The sequence below is a fragment of the Anabrus simplex genome, chromosome 3 (genome assembly GCF_040414725.1).
Source record: "Anabrus simplex isolate iqAnaSimp1 chromosome 3, ASM4041472v1, whole genome shotgun sequence".
Lineage (NCBI taxonomy): Eukaryota > Metazoa > Arthropoda > Insecta > Orthoptera > Tettigoniidae > Anabrus > Anabrus simplex.
In genome coordinates this window covers 87,244,611-87,262,483 of record NC_090267.1, presented here as the reverse complement: position 1 = coordinate 87,262,483, position 17,873 = coordinate 87,244,611, and the positions used below count along the sequence as shown (strand labels likewise).

Genomic DNA, 17,873 nt, shown 5'->3' with positions numbered 1-17,873 from the left:
AGTTCCTTGTTCATATGTATGTGGATTATTATAATTATAATTCTTTCATTTACATACTACGAGCTTGATAGCTGCAGTCGCTTAAGTGCGGCCAGTATCCAGTATTCGGGAGATAGTAGGTTCGAACTCCACTGTCGGCAGCCCTGAAAATGGTTTTCCGTGATTTCCCATTTTCACACCAGGCAAATGCTGGGGCTGTACCTTACTTAAGGCCACGGTCGCTTCCTTCCCACTCCTAGCCCTTTCCTGTCCCATCGTCGCCATAAGACCTATCTGTGTTGGTGCGACGTAAAGTAAAGCAACTAGCATTTACTGTACATACACAACTTCAGCTATTGGTTCAACATTCTGATTCACTATAAATCCCACTCTATTTCTTTTCTCTTTACTGTTACCCATCCAGTACAAAGTGTACTCCTTTCGTAGTTTCTTCATTTCATTCTACTTCACTTAATCACAGGATGTCAAGTTTTTGTCTCTCCATTAGATCAATTAATTCATTTTCCTTCCCATTCATTGTTAAAATAGTTATTGTTCCAAATTGGGTTTTGTTCTCTGATCTAACACTTGCACAGACATCAGCATTACCATCATACTTTAGCCAGAGACTTGTCAATTCCATTTCCATTTTTAACTGTAGCCAGAGACTTGTCAATTCCATTTCCATTTCTAAACTTCCAACCTTGAAGCTTGAAGAATGGATGAGTGCAGTAAACAACTCAGGAGCAATCCATATAGAATCACAATGGAGTGTCCTAAAGAACATACTGCTTTGACTCAGAGATGATATGAATGTCGATGTGTACGCATGCTTCTTTGACTACCAAAAAGCTTTTGATTGCATATCCCATGCAAAACTTGCTGAGATTTTAAAAACTACCAGGGTTGATGCTGGTGATCTATATATCATCACTCAGATCTAGTGGAACCAAACAGCAGAGGTCAAAATAGAGGGAGACACAACTGTGGACATAGCTATACGTAAAGGCGCGTGGCAGGGCTATGTCCTGCCCACACCCCCCTCACCCTCCCTTTTTAATATCTACTCTGAGGACGTGTTCAGAGAAGTAGTCGAGGATGCTAACCTAGGCAACAGAATAAATGGCAAAGTCATTAATAACATCTGCTTTGCTGATGATATAGTTGTATTAGCCAATAACATTGCTGATCTTCAAATTATCATTAATAACATTGTAAGGACCAGTGCAGCATTTAGTCTATTCATGAATGCTAGCAAGACCAAGTTGATCGTATTTTCAAAAACACCTAAGCAGGCCTCCCTGCACATCAACAACACAATTTTTCAGCAAGTGTCATCCTTCAAATATCTTGGGACTACAGTGACTGAGCACTGCAATCCCAAGAATGAAATCTTATCCAGGATTAGGCAACCAAAAATTTGTTCAACAGTATGAGGGTCCTATTCACCAGTAAAGATTGCAACCTTCAGCTCTGAGTTCAGATGCTGTGATGCTATGTTTTCCCTGCCCTTCTGTATGGATTTGAAGGCTGGATGCTCAGCCCTTTGCTGGAGAGGCGGAATGAAGCCTTTGAAATGTACAGTAGAAGTCTGCTATAGCGAGTACGGCATATAACGAGAACTCCGTTATAGCGACGACTCTTTTCTGTCCCTTCAAAATTCCTATATTAAACTGTGTAGCGTCCTTCGGTTACAGCGAGAACCCTATCAGTGGCGCATCCGTTATTACGAGCGATTAAGCGCGCGCGATTTTTTCCGTTACTGATATTTATTCACCCCAGCGATGATATTGCATGCGATCGATTACTTTCGGCATCGTTTCCTCGCTATGTGCACTAGCGATTTCTCTCGTCGACATTCGAGGGCGATGTTGGAGTCGATTAGTAATATCCGTCGACAGCTGCTCCGTAAAGAAAATTCGAAATGAAAGAGAACATATTTTCGTAATAAATGAGTAAATGACGTGTCCAATAACGGTTGTTAAGTCGTTAAAAATGAAGGCTGACTAAATGACCGTTTAATTTTGAGTCTAAATACTGCAATTAAGTAAGAATGGGATACACCTCAAGATATGGCAGAGTGCTTAATTGATTTCATAGGTTAGTTTGTATTTTGTCGCGTCTGGTTATTTTACGGAAAGGCTATTATGAAAAGGTATAATGAGAAAGGTATAATTTCTCTACCGGCGCTTGAAGTGTGTTTTCATCATACGTATAGTACGGTAAAGTGAGGATACGCGACGCTGTTTGAATAAGAAAACAAACGTTTGCAACAAAATGCGATCGATCATCTTCGGTACGGTATAGTTTTCTCCCTTTGTGCATTTGCGAGCTCTCTTGTTAACATTCAAAGACGATGGAGTTGATTAGTAATACCCATCGACTGCTGTTCTCTAAAGAAAATTCGAAATGAAAGAGTATAACACGTTTTCGTAATAAATGCATAAATAACGTGGCCAATAGCAGTTCTTAACTCGCGTCTAGTTACGGCTATTTACATATAAATTTTTCGCAAGGAGGTTATTTCTCTACATGCGTTTCAAATATGTTTTCATGATAGACTACATACACGGTTAGGTTAGGTGACGCTGTTTGAAGAAGAAAGCTGAGGTGTTTGCCACAGAAATCTCTGGAGTGATACCGTATTTCTCCGAATCCAAGACTTTTTCCCCTCAGAATCTCATACGAAAACTCAAGGGTTGTTGCATTCGCGGCCTAACAGTAAGTTAATGGATACCACTGACAACTACCGCGGTAACCACGCTGCTTCTTTTCACACGCGCACAGAACTCATTGACAATAAACGACCGCCTCTTTACTACACATCGCTACCGGTTGTACAGTGTACAGTGCCTGTGTGTTTCTCAAATCTGCAGAATGGCATCAAAATATGCGACCCTTCGAATTCTTAGAAAAAACCATGTCTACTCAGTGGCAGAGTCATAACACGTCTATTATACTTGACGCTTAGTAAAATTAAGGTTTATAGAGAGCAGGAATATTTTCGTGATGGATAGTCGTATTGTAAAGATACGTGGAAAAGGTATTGCCGGCAAATTTTCAACGGGTTCTAGTCGATATTATGGTGCCAATTTTAAGTTAATGTTTATTAAACACCCGGAAATGTTGAAAAATTGTGCAGCGGCAAGAAAATACGGAATAGGCCTAACTAAAGCCAATATTTGGAGTTAGCGTGAAGACAAACAGCCAAAAAAATGCGTACTGTACAAAAATGCATTTAGTGGTCCGCAACAAGGATGCTTTAAAGAAGTCGATGATGAAATTGTGAGGTATGAGCATGAAAAACGCAAGGGCGGTTGGCCATACCGTGGCGCAATAAACTTGTTCGTTGACTTTCAACGTTCACGATTAGGCCTATACATCGCTAGCCGTTGAATGTGGCCGCACCCGACAAGCGAGACGTGCGTGTAGCGGTAGCCGGTTATATCTGACGCTGCATAAAAGTAACAGTTTTATAGACAGCAAGAATAATTTCCCGATGGATCATTGTATTGTAGAGACGCATGGAATAGGTATTGCCGGAAAATTATCAACGAGTTCTCTTCGATATTATGATGCCAATGTTAAGTTAATGGTCCTTTAACCCGCGGAAATAAAAAATAATTGTGCAGCCGCAAAAAAAAAAAAAAAAAAAAAACGGCGTGACGCAAGTCAATGTTCGGCGTCTAAAAATAGTCTAAAAATGCGTAGGCCTGTATGATTTTACAAACTTCTTTTTGAGCCTGATTAAAATTTTTTGAAGGAAAAAGTGGGGTTCATCTTGGATTCGGAGAAATACGGAACTATATTTTTTTCAGAATGAAATTAAACATACATTTTCACATAGTATCGGATGACGAAAAATAACAAACAAGTAAGCCGTAATGTGGATATCATCTGCGAAAATGCAAGTTTTCAACAAACGGATTGCCGTTTCATACCGATTTTAAAGTGCATGAAGGGTTTTCCGATTTTTATACAAAATCACAATTAATTAAAGTCTATCAGGTTCCACCTTTTCAATACTAATACAACTGTAGCCGTCACGCGAAGTACACAGCTGTAGAGGGTTCCCATTGAACTGAGAAGATAAGTCCGCCTAACAACTGTAGGACAAATTAATTACAGTTCCAACCACGCAAAAAGCAATAAAAATACGAAGTTTTAGTACTTAATAAATATAAGAAGACGGCTCAATTTTCAACAATTATATTATATATAATGAATTTTATCCAACAAAAGCAGCTAATATACAAATGAAATGAACATTTTAACATCAAATAGACTGCATGCAATTTTAATTCCTCAATTTTAAGTGCGCATTCTAATTAGACAGTACGAGAGCATAGAATTACAGACATTAAGGAATGTGAAGACAACTCATCAACCAGATGAGAAAAATTTTATATTTATGACTTACAAGAATTCTCTTGTTACATATTAGGGATATTTAATATAGCATAATAGATGTTTAGGATTTAACCAATAAATATTCTGTTGTATGTAAATATGTATATGTATGAGTTAAGTATGACAATATTTTGTTTAATATTTAGATCGCCAAGTTTTTTTCACATTTTCTAAATCAGCTGATGATGGTGACATAATAGAGCACCGAAACATGTACTGTAATAAATAATGTTGTAAATATCATCCAACAACATTGTATTAGTATTGAAAAGGTGGAACCTGATAGACTTTAATTAATTGTGATCTCAGTTCAATACGGAGAAATAAGATGAAGTTCCTTACGTTTAATTTTATACAAAAATCGGATATAACGACAATCCGTTATAGCGAGTAAATTTTTCGCCGTTGTGAATTCTCGCTATAACGGACTTCTACTGTACTTGTACAGAAGAATGCTTCAAATATTCTGGTTAGAAAGGAAGACCAATGAGGAAGTCCTCAACTTGTTAAATAAGAAAAATGAGCTTCTAATAACGATTCAAGGAGCGAAAGCTCAGGTACATCAGGCACATCATGAGAGGTGATCAATATGAATTTCTCCAACTTATCATTGAGGGCAAAACTGAAGGACAATGATCTGTAGGGAGACAGAGAAATTTCTGGCTTAAAGACTTGTTACAAGTGACTATTTTCATTTTGACTGTATTGAAAAAAAAAAAAAAATTAAATGTTTAACAATTAATTTATTGAGAAAAAAATAAATCAAGAATAAATAAATCAATAAATTAATTGTTAAACATTTAATAAATTAAAGACTTGTGTCGCTGGTATGGATGAAGTTCTATTGAAATTTTTTGAGCCACTGCTTTGCATGTTATCATAATCTACTGGATCGCCAACCTCTGTAGCGAAATAGCTTCCTAAGAAGAACATGTTTATTTATTATTTCTTGACAATATGGGCGTTACAATAGTTAAAGACACAGTGTATTATAATATGTTGTGACATATACATTGCAACCATGCAATCGTCTCTACTTGAGCAAATGATTACTGATCATGAACATCGGAACTCACGATCCAGCAGGGGAAAACAGACTTGCAAGGCTTTTCAGGTCGTCACTCAGCGAAATCCTTGCAGAGGACAGGAAAAACAAACGAGAATCACAACTTGGAATGTCAGAACACTAATGACACGCGGGAAGTTAGAAGAGGTAAAGGAGAGTGATAGAAGTTAATGATATTGATATTTTAGGAGTTTGTGTAACACGATGGCAAGGAAACGGTGATTTCATTAGTGATGCATTTAGGATCATCTATAGCGGAGGAACAATACCTGGTCAATACGGTGTGGGACTAATCCTTGCGAAGAACTGGGCAAAAAATATTGAGAACACCTATCATGTAAATGACAGAATACTGATGGTGAAAATCAAAGCAAAACCTAGGGATATGACCATTATACAAGTGTACTTTCCAACATCAAACAGTTATGAACATGAGGTTGAAGAGCTGTATGAGTGTCTTGATGAGCTACTAAAACTATGACAAGGAAAATCTGATGATTATGGGAGATTTCATTGCTGTGGTTGGCTCAAAACCAGACACAATGGAAATAGGGAAATTTGGGCTGGGAAAGAGAAACAGTCAAGGTGGAAGGCTACTAGATTTTTGTGAACAGTGTGATATGGTAATAACTAATGCCATGTTTGAAGTGCATCTGAGAAGACGATATACCTGGCAAAGTCCCGGAGACATGCAAAGATACCAAATTGATTTGGTATTAGTTAAAGCTAGGTATAGAGCTCAAATCAGATCAAATCAAGCCACAGCTACTCTGGCGCTTAAGTGGACAGTGATCACACACATTTGATGGCAAAGTGCAATTTCAGATTTGAAAAAGATAATCAGAAGGAAGAAAGTCAGATGGGATTTAAACAGACAGCAAAACGAACAAATTAAACAGAAATATGCAGAGGATACAACTGTACTCTTGGAATCTAATAATTGGGAGATGGACTGGAAAATGATGAAACAAGGAACCTCTTAAGATAGCACATAGAACTTTAGGGAATAGACGATTAGAGTCAAGAAAACCATAGATTACTGAAGAGATATTAGACCTCATTCAGAAACGAAACAAGTATAAGAAGATAAACACAGCATTATGCCAAGATCAGTACAGAAAAACAATCTCATGGTGACAAAATGTAGGGAGGCAAAAGAAGTATGGATGAAGGAAATTATGCAGACTCTAGAGAATGATATAATAGGAGGAAGAACAGATAGAGCATATGGCATGATCAAATCACTCCAATATAAACCCAAAACAAGAAGTTCAGTTATAAAGGATAAGAACTGGGAACTACATATTGATAGTGAAGATATTGCAGAACGCTGGAAGGAATATCTTGAAGACCTGTGCGGAGATGAAGAAGTAATGGGAATTCCAGACTATTCTGAACCTGAACAGATGGTGAAAGAAGACAATATAAGCCCAATAATCACATGGGAAGAATTTGACTTAGTACTAAAACAATTAAAGGACAAGAAAGCAACTGGACCGGGAGACATACCAGCAGAACTTCTCAAGGGAATAGTAGAAAGAATGAAACAACATTGGTGACTTTACTAAAAGTAGGACAGTTACCTTATCAAAGAAAGGAAATGCTACTGACTGTTCCAACTATAGAACACTAACACTGCTATCGCATGCATCCAGAATACTGCTTAATGTAATTAAGAACAGAATTAAAAAGAAAATTGAACAAGATACACCACAGGATCAGTTTGGTTTTACAACAGGGAAGGGAACAAGAGAAGCTCTTCTAGCATTATGAACTATTCTAGAAAGAAGACTGAGTGTTAACAGGAAAACATACACTGCGTTTGTGGATACAGAGAAAGCCTTCGACAAAGTAAACTGGAAACAACTCTTTAGGAACATGAAGAATATAGGACAGGACTGGAGGGACAGAAGACTCATTTTATTCCTGTACAAAAATCAAAGCACAACAATAGAAATCAATGGTAATATTAAGACAGCATCCATTAGAAGGGAGGTGAGATAAGATTGTGCGCTATATCCATTTTTGTTCAACATGTTCATTGAGGAGGCCATATCAAAATTTAAGCAAAAGCCAAAGGAATTAAAATTAACGGACAAGAAATCCACTGTATAAGGTTTGCCGATGACATTGCATTAATTGCAGATTCAGACAGGGAAATAAGTAAAATGCTACAAGATTTTAACATCAAACCTACAAGAATCAAAATTGAAACTGAACACCTCGAAAACAAAAGTATTAGTTGTCAAGAAATTAACTGAGGAAGTACCAATAAACATTAAGATTGGTGATGAAACTGTATGAAAAGTAAGTCAATTTTGCTACTTGGGAAGCATTATCACTCAGAACAACAGGTGCACCACAGAAATCAGGAGGAGGATTGCTCTAGCTAAACAAGCCTTCAGCAACAAGAAAAAGCTTCTGACAAGCAGGAACATTAACATTCAAATTAGGAAAGAATTTGCCAAAATGTTTGTGTGGAGTATTTTGTTGTATGGTTACGAAACATGGGTCTTAGCAAAACAGGATATAAAACGCCTGGAAGCAATGGAAATGTGGATATAGAGGATGATGCTGAAAATTAGTTGGACAGAGAAAAAGTCAAACAATAGGGTCCTTAAGCCAATAGCTACGTGACCCTAATGACACAGCTATTCGCTCGGTTTTTTCACTAGGCAGGACATGCACAAATTCACACGTGTCAGCCCCCTCCCACTAAAAACATGCATTTCCTTCAACAGCTAGTGGCAAATAATGATGTTCCTATCAGTACTCTTGTGAACTAACAACAAAGAGCAGCAGCCTGCATCAGCACTTTCATGAAGTAACAACAAAAGAACATTGTTGGCCTTCTGATCCCAACATGGCATGCTTGATCCTGGCTCATCTGGTGGTATTCGAAGGTGCTCAAATAAGTCAGCCTCGTGTCGGTAGATTTACTGGAACGTAAAAGAATTTCCGCGGGACTAAATTCCAGCACCTTGGCATCTCCGAGAACCGTAAAAGTAGTTAGTGGGACGTAAAGTCAATAACATTATTATCATTATTGAGAATATATATATATCTGCATGGGGTCATTGACGTATATACAAGAAAAAACTGCAGTGGATAGTCGACGTGCATAACTCAGTTGGCCCTTATCTATTACAGCAACAGAGCCTATGGTGGAAACACTGAGAACTAATTACTTTATAGTCACATGTAGTCAAAAGTACAATGAATCTGTGTAACATTTTAGTGGTTCTACGTGTATCCTTTGTTATTAATATTCAGGATTTAATAAATGCAGATGAGAAAAAGTAATACCGAGCTCAACACTAAGTAGCCCAACTCTATTATTTATATTTGTGAGGTTGGTGGGATTCTTACTGGCTCCTAAACTTTTGGGCAGGCTCCTCAATTCAGAGAAAATTTCTGCACCCCTGATTTATAGGACGAGGAGAAAAGGATTGGTATAATTTATCAAGGGGAATGTTCAAATAATTTCAAAGTTCTTAGAAGATATTGAAGAAAAGACTAGGTAAACAGTTGATAGGGAATCTGCCACCTGGGCAGCAGCCCTAAATGCAAGCTGATTGAACATCACGCTGAGGCGAGCCTCCAACTCTATTCTCTGGGGTTCCTATCCTATGATTGTACCATTTTGTGTGTATACCCTAATTTTCCTCTCATGTAATAAATACTGTATACCCTAATTTTCCTCTCATCTAATAAATACTAAGCTTTTTTTATCTGTAAATTCATGTTGGAGTAATGTAGATCCTGTAAAGGATAGAGAATGGTCTTATTTCAGTAGAACAATTGAGAAGATTATGACCAACATCTCAATACTACTTTGTTGAGGCAGTTTCTAATGGTCTGAAAAGCAGTCCAATATGTGAACTATAAATTTGAACTTATACTCCTCGGTCACCTTTATCATTCGCCGTACTGCTACACAAAAGCAGTGGAAGCAGAATTATATAGAACATTTTCTGAATGTACAATAGAACCTCATTAATCCGGACTGAGGCTCTTGGTTGTCCGAATTTATGAAAGTCTGGATTAAACAAAATAACTTATGAAATGAGCCAAGGTACATTTTTAAACACAGTGTTCAATAAAAAGAACGTGTACAGTACAGAATATTAAATTTAAGAAATACGGAGGTTATTTAGTATACAAGATATAATGCAGGTAGGGACCCTATTCAGAGGTAGCCCTGCACTGACCCAGTGTGTAGCATCTGGTAAAGGTCCCAGCTCAGGGTTGTGAGTGAAGCCTTCAACGGAATCTACAGCAGAGAAGATGGACTTCTGAATGGTGGAGATTGCGGAAGAGGCAGCCTAGTACTCAGGGAATAATATGAGTATGCTTGCCATCAGCAGCGTCTATTTCCCATATCAGGGGCGGCTGTAAGGGCGTCTGTTCCCCATGTAAGAGGCACCCTAAATAATTGCTGGCTTCTTCTTCTTCTTATGACGCCGTCTCTCTCCGAAGGTTGGCGATCCAACTGATTATGATTATTATTATTACATAAAATCAGCTTCATGGTCCGTATCGCACTTCAATAGATTCACAATTAAGTATTTAATTTATTTTCCACCTAGTCGATACAATGATTGCTTAAGGCAATTTTTAATGGTCAAAAGTGGTACATGTTTCGTATATTATCAACATCTTCAGCCACATAACACTGTTTAGATGAAAAATATATAACATTGACAAAGTAATGCTTTAGAGGAAGTGTCCTTAAAATTAACATAAGATTGTTTTAATCTTGTCAATCTTATGTTAATTTTAAGGACACTTCCTCTAAAGCATTACTTTGTCAATGTTATATATTTTTCATCTAAACAGTGTTATGTGGCTGAAGATGTTGATGATATACGAAACATGTACCACTTTTGACCATTAAAAATTGCCTTAAGCAATCATTGTATCGACTAGGTGGAAAATAAATTAAATACTTAATTGTGAATCTTTTGATTATGATTACACGCGAAACGACAGACGGAAGATTTCTATCGACGTATGTCCATACCACCGCCGCAAGTCTTTCAGCCAGGAAATTCTCCGTCTTCCCACAGATCTTTTCCCATCAATCTTCCCTTGAATGATCAGTCGGAGAAGTTCGTATCGTTCACCTCTCATGATGTGCCCGAGGTAGCGAGGTGCCCTTGATGGTTATGAGAAGCTCTTTCTTCTTGTTCAAGATATTTGCAGTATTCTTCTGTATAAGTACATTTCAAAAGATTCAATCTGCTTCTCCAATAAAGGGCTAAGCGTCCACCCTTCGAAACCATACAGAAGGACAGGAAAGACATAACAACGTAGCATTCGAACTCTGAGCTGGAGGTTGAGTTCTCGGCTGGTGAATAAGGTCCTCATAGTATTGAACATATTTTTTGCTTGTCCAATCTTGGATAAGATTTCACATTTTGAATCACAATGCTGGTTCACTAGAGTTCCAAGATATTTGATGGAAGATACTTGTTGGATGATGTTGTTGTTGATGTAAAGGGAAGCCTGTTTTGGTGTTTTCGAGAATACAATCAGCTTGGTCTTGTTATTCAAGGATAAACCGTAGGTTTCACTGGTCCTCACAATGTTGTTTATAATGATTTGAAGATCACTAGGGTTGCTGGCTAACACAATCGTGTCATCAGCAAATCAGATGTTATTAATGACATAGTCATTGATCTTGATACCTAGATTAACATCTTCTATAGCCTCTCTGAACACAGCTTCAGAGTAGATGTTGAAAAGGAGTGGGGACAGGCCACATCCCTGGCCGACACCTCTTCGTATAGTTATGTCCTCAATAGTAGTTCCTTTTATTTTGACCTCTGCCGTTTGATTCCAGTACAGATGGGTAATGATATGAAGATCACCAACATCTACACCAGTAGATTTTAAAATCTCAACATGTTTTGCATGAGATACGCAATCAAAAGCTTTTCGGTAGTCGATGGAACAAGCGTGCACATCTACATTCATATCTAGGCATCTCTGGGTCAAAACATTCAAGGAGGAAAGAGCCTCATGAGTACCCAGTCCATTCCTAAAGCCAAAGTGAGTATGTCCAACTTGGCGTTCGCATTTGAGGTAGATTTGAGTGTGGATGATATGCAGAAATACCTTTAGCACATGGGACATTAGGCTGATCATACGATAATCATCACATTGTGATGCACTAGCCTTTTTAGGTATGGTGACAAAAGTAGATCTTAGCCAGTCAGATACTGAATGCGATCTTGCAGCTGATGAGCGCGCCGCAGCCTGGACGAAATGGTACTCGATTAAATGAAAGGAAGACTGGGAGAATTTCAGAATGATGCGGAAACTGTCGAGTAAGACCATCAGACGTGTGAAAAGATCTTACGATCGGTCAAGAATGGAGAAGTTGGATGAAGAATTCAAAATGTACAACACCAGAAACTTTTATCGGGCCTTCAAAGAGGAACTCTCGGGGTATAAACCACAATGCCTCCACTTTAAGAATACAGCCGGGGAGTTGGTTACCTGTAACTGCCGGAACATGGAACTTGCAGTTGCTCAATTGCGAAGAGCCCACAGAAAGATTACCTGTTGAAGATCCTCAAGAGATACACCTCCCATCTAACCCACCAACAATGCAGCAAGTTGCTAATGCCATCGGACATCTTAAGAACTGCAAGGCACCCGGAGAAGATGGCTTCATTGCGGAAGCTCTAAAAGCAGGTGGAAATAAGATCGCAGAGGCTATACACCACATCTTGGTCAATTGCTGGGAGACTGGCAGGATCCCTGATGACTGGAAATCAGCTATAATACACCCTTTACGTAAGAAAGGTGACCGTAGTAATGTCAACAACTACCGAGAGATAACTCTGCTGTCAGTAGTATACAAAGTGCTATCAAGGATTTTACTGGACAATGTGGAAAGCCAATGTGATGGAATGATGGGTGAATATCAAGGAGGTTTTTGGCGTGGACGGTCCTGTACCGAGCAGATCTTCAACCTAAAAACCATTCTCCGACTAAAACAAGTAAGGAGTATGAACATCGCTGTGGTTTTCATCGACTAAAAAAAGCTTATGATTCCATCGACCGCCAGATACTCTTCTCCGTACAGCAAGAACGAGGTGTCGATTACAACACACGCACCCTCATCCAACAGACTCTTATGGATACAACATCTAAGGTGAAGTTCAGAGGAGAACTATCTCAGAGTTTCAAGATAAAAACTGGAGTACGACAGGGTGATGGCCTCTCACCCATTCTGTTTAATTTAGTGCTTGATAAAGTCATCAAGAACTGGGAATGTACACTGAGGAGTCTAGAAATCAAACCAGTAGCCATTGGAACCGGGACCCGAAAGATTGAGATCTGGTGCCTAGCATTCACAGATGACATTGCAATCCTAACCAACAACTCTAAGGATGCTGTCATTGCTATCGAAGCCCTGCACTAGACACCGGTGAAGGCAGGATTACAGATATCATACGACAAAACCAAGCAGTTTGAGACTTGGCATCCCGGAAATCTGCCCTTGACGATCATATATGGAACGATTGGGAGAGTCAATCACTTCCGCTATCTTGGTGAATGGGTCCACCCCAATGGTAGAGAAGGTACATCCATCTTAGAAAGATGTAACGAACTCAATGCAGCATACCAACTATCCCACAACCATTATAATAACAGGTGCATTTCGGAAAATGCTAAAATCTGCCATTACAAAACTGTTGTCAGACCACAGTTTTTGTATGCCTCAGAGACCCTCCTGATGAACAAAAAAGGCACCATGGATGATCTAGAGAAAGCTGAAAGACGTATCCTCAGGAAAATTCATGGACCGAGATTGCTCCCAGATGGAACCTACAGACTTAAATCGAACTCTGAGCTGTATCAACAGTTAGAATCAGCCAATACCAGATTGCGACGTAGGAGGCTTAAGTTCTACGGACACCTACAACGAATGGACAGCTACAGGCTCACCAAGAAGATCTTCTCTTTGGTTAAAAGCTACAAGATTGGAAACTTGTGGCTTAATGAAGTACAGAAGACTAGGATTCGGCTGGGATTTCAGACACTGATATACAAGATCGTTCCAAATTTTGTGCTATAGTACAGTCTTGGACCCCACCACCTAAGAGTCCCTAGAAGTCGGAAGCCCCTTTCACAGGAGAGAAAGGAGAAATTATCAGCAGGGTTCAATAGATATTGGGAACAAAGAAGAGCATCGAGGAAGAACTAGTCATCAGCGCTCCTTAGTGGGCTTAAATCAATAATAATGCAATACAGTATCTGGCCCTACAAAATACAGAATAACTAGTGCAGTACAGAATTAGAACATGGCAATCAAGGCACACCTTCATTGACCACACTTATTGGTTTGAAGAAACTTCTGATCTTTTGTTGACTTCCTTTGACATTAATTATTTCTCTAATAATTAACTTAGCAGATGCCTCAAAAGTTCATAATAAGCAGATATGTTTTCATTGTTGTTATCTTCAACACATTTAATGGCAATGATTAGAGGGTTTTTATTTTCCACTAAGTTTTGGTTTAGGGTTAATAATATCACCTGCTTCATCCTGCTCATGTTCGTCCGTTTCAGAGCAGCTTTATACTGGAATTGTATTTATGAATTATTATTAAACGGTTGTTCGGATTAAGCAAAGCCCGGACTTAATGGGGTCTGGATTAATGAGGTTCTAATGTATAGTCAAGAAAAGAAACCATAATTGCCATTAAACCGAAGTTATGAACTACTGAACTACATTCATAATAAATGTGATTTCTTGTTTTGGGACCCTTGATAATAGAGAATAACAATACAATACTTACAGGTCTGTCTTTAGCAATCTTCTTAATCATTGTCTCTAAGTACTCTGGTAGCTTATTGATGGGATTATTGCTGTGAGTAAAGAAGTGTGGACTTCTCCTTGCTAATAACCTAAGAGCTCGCCACCCAAAGTTGCCATCATTAACACGCCTGAGAATTAAAAGAGACATGAAAATTTCCAAACTACTCACATTGTACACATAACTATCAATGAAGTCAATGCATACTTATATTCTTCTTCAACCATAGCATTTGGATCAGTCTGCTCAATAGCCTCCTCAAAGTATGCTTCCAGTGAGGGAAGGAAGTCTCGCTCCTTAGATTTGCATGCTTCAAGATTGTCAGGACAGAGATTCCACAATTTTGTTAGCTCAACACTAAAAAGAGAGAAGCAAGTAATGACATATATAACTTATCATATTTATTAGAATATATTCCAAAATACCCACATATATGTGACAAAAAAATGGAAAATACAAATGACTACCATTTTATGAAGATCTGTGAACTTTGGTTTACTAGAGGAACAAAGAGTGAATAAAAAAATTAAAGAGCAAGATAAGACAGATGGAAAATAGAATAATTAATACCTGAAAGATCCTCAAGAGATAGGCAAATTCTAACTACTCATGTGTGGAACAAATTCAGTATTCTTATTCAGTAATCTTGAGGTCTAAAAAGGAAACCTAAGAACAATGCAGTGATAAGGGATACAAAATATTAGTTTTTGCTCTATTATTACTAGAACGAAAGTACAATGGCATTAGTTTCTATCGTATTTACTTGCATATCAGCTGCACTTTTTATGACAATGTCAAGGTCCCAAAAATTGGGGCTGTGGCTACTGAGTCAAAAATTTTCAGTTTTTTTTTTTTTGCTAGTGGCTTTACGTCGCACCGACACAGATAGGTCTTATGGTGATGATGGGATAGGAAAGGCCTAAGAGTTGAAAGGAAGCAGCCGTGGCCTTAATTAAGGTACAGCCACAGCATTTGCCTGGTGTGAAAATGAGAAACCACGGAAAACCATCTTCAGGGCTACCGACAGTGGGATTTAAACCCACTATCTCCCGGATGCAAGCTCACAGCCACGCGCCCCTAACCGCACGGCTAACTCGCCTGGTGACAACATTTTTAAAAGACTTGGGAACATGCTGTAGCCCTTAAACTATTATTATACTAACAAAGAGATGACACACTATTGCCAGTAACAGGGGCTGAGGCCAGTACATCCACCGTCAAATATGGCAAATATTGTGCAAAAACATAGTTATATAAAGTGATTTCAATACAACTTCACTGAAGGCTGTGATGGAATTTAATGGGGTTTAATTACATACGATGATGCCAGTCTGGGAGCAGACGGTACTGCTGTTGCTTTATACATTATGTGCTGTGGAAATATTAACTGCAATTTTATAACATCCAGCCTGTATTTGTTCTATTCCTTGAAGCAAGTTACCATGTGCCTTTTAAAACAATAATAAAGCACTCTAATTCTTATGTTTCTATATGGCCACTGGTTGCAATAAATATTTAATTCATTACGTCAAGCATCACAATGTCAGCAAGACTGGCAGGGAGGGGAAGTGCATTGTCTGATGTCACCACACCACTGCGAGCATGAACGTATCCCTTGGCAGAGCTGGTAGTACGCAACACATTTACACGGCAGTCACATGCTACTAATATGGCATTGTCAAAACACAAAAAAGCAATCAATACTGTTTGAAATGAGTAATGTTGCATGTATTGTGGAACTCATCTCACAAAATATTTTCATTGGATAAACTCAAAAGATTTTATTTACAAACTTACAAAATGCAAAGAAAGACAAACTGTACAATGAGGCTGTTAGTTAGTTTGTATTCCATTCATAATATACCGACCTGTATCACTTGCAGAGGACCGGATTGTCCAAGTTCTAAAACGTTGGGAGCAAACGCTAATATAATCGTACAGTACCAATATTGTTCAGTATAAAAAACACAACCATGTCACTCTCTCAATCATACCCACTTCCATCAGTTCCTATAGCATCATCTTCAGTGCCGTCAAGTGAACTGGAAATCCCAGTTTTCATGAAGTTCTTGGATACAATCACTTCTGATATGTTACCCCAAGTCTGAAAGATCCACTGACAGATGAGCTAGAGCAATGGATGCTTCAGCTTACCATCGGGCAAATACCAGTTTTCATGGTTTCCAGCAGTAATTCAGTCAGAATACTTTCGCTGCAAAGGATCTTTAAATGGCTTGCTCACTGACACATCCAAAGGTTGCAAGATTGATGTTAGACCACCCAGAATCACAACAAAATCAGTATTAATAACTCTGAGCTCTTGTTTCACAGCATCACCAAGGTGACCTCTAAAGCTGTCCAGCACTAGTAAGGCCTGCTTTTAGGAGCAGCACGCCAGGACGTATCCATGCAAAAATGCCATGGGCAGATGTTAGGTCTGCCCTGTCAATATTCATTATAAACTTGTTAGTTTACACAATTATTATTTGTACATGTTTCGAGAGATGGCCAGTCTCTTCATCTGCAAATTTGACATCATAAACCAAAATTCCTCATATTCTACGATGCATTAACCTAACTTACACTAAAAAGCATCATCATCATCATCATCATCATCATCATCATCATCATCACCACCACCACCACCACCACCACCACCACCACCACCATCAATGTCCCACTCCAGTCGCCCGGGTGTGGTTAAAAGGCCTCCTCCACTCCTTTCTGTCCTTCCACTTTTCCTTACTTCCGCCACATCCAATCCAGCTTTTCTAATGTCCTTCCAAATCTGATCCATTCACCTTCTTCTTGGTCTTCCAACTGGTCTCTTTCCATTCTCTTTCTAATTCCCTTCTTGCTACCCGTTCCTTTCCCATTCTTTTTACATGTCCAAACCATCTAAGTCTTGCTTTCTGTTCTGTACTAACGGTTCTAAAAACACAAATAGTTAAAAATGTAAAAAAAAATGTGTCTAAATTGCATTAATAGCTGTTATGTTTGTCCTTAATGTTGAGGAAACACTTTAAAAGTGCATATTAAAAACCAACGCTGATCTCTTGGATCAAGTCAAAATCAAAACGATTAACATCTATGTTCTTGCTATTAAAAATCCTGCTAAGAAGATCTTATTCTCCAGAAAGTTAAGGGCTTTCTACCTCTTAAGACATTTTTAGAATGAGTTGCCCCACGATACATAGCTTATAGAAGAAACTCGTTCTATGAGGTTCTTGTCCAAATGTAAACAGAGCAGATCAATTAATCCCACCACATCCTTGAAATGAGTGCCTGGTAGATGTTCTTATTATAATGTACCAGGGTAGTGAATGCCTCCTCACTCTCCAGTCAGTTCAATTTTAACAAGCAATCTTGATGAGAGACAGAATTTTCACGTTCAGCTATTTGTTAGCCGGCATGACTCAAATCATTGAAACACTAAACGGATGCATAACCAAATAATTTGCAAGGGGGAATAATGTCCTTGGCTGGGAGAATATACCAGTTATTCATGATTAATGATTTCCCACTCATTAAAACCCTCTGAAATAGTTTCTCTAGTGCACAATCATGAATGTTGCTTCAAGGACT

General features: G+C 38.5%; 1 protein-coding gene across 2 annotated transcripts in view; it reads right to left on the bottom strand.

Annotated features, from left to right (window-relative positions):
* Hpr1 (THO complex 1-like protein Hpr1) overlaps nucleotides 1–17,873 on the bottom strand; it is a 124,614-nt gene that overhangs the window by 27,116 nt on the left and 79,625 nt on the right. For both annotated transcript variants that reach the window (XM_067144137.2, XM_067144138.2), the window contains 2 exons: nucleotides 14,496–14,645; nucleotides 14,271–14,418 (listed from right to left, as the gene is read on the bottom strand). In XM_067144137.2, coding sequence (XP_067000238.1) covers nucleotides 14,271–14,418; nucleotides 14,496–14,645 — 298 coding nt within the window. The remainder of the gene's footprint in view (nucleotides 1–14,270; nucleotides 14,419–14,495; nucleotides 14,646–17,873) is intronic.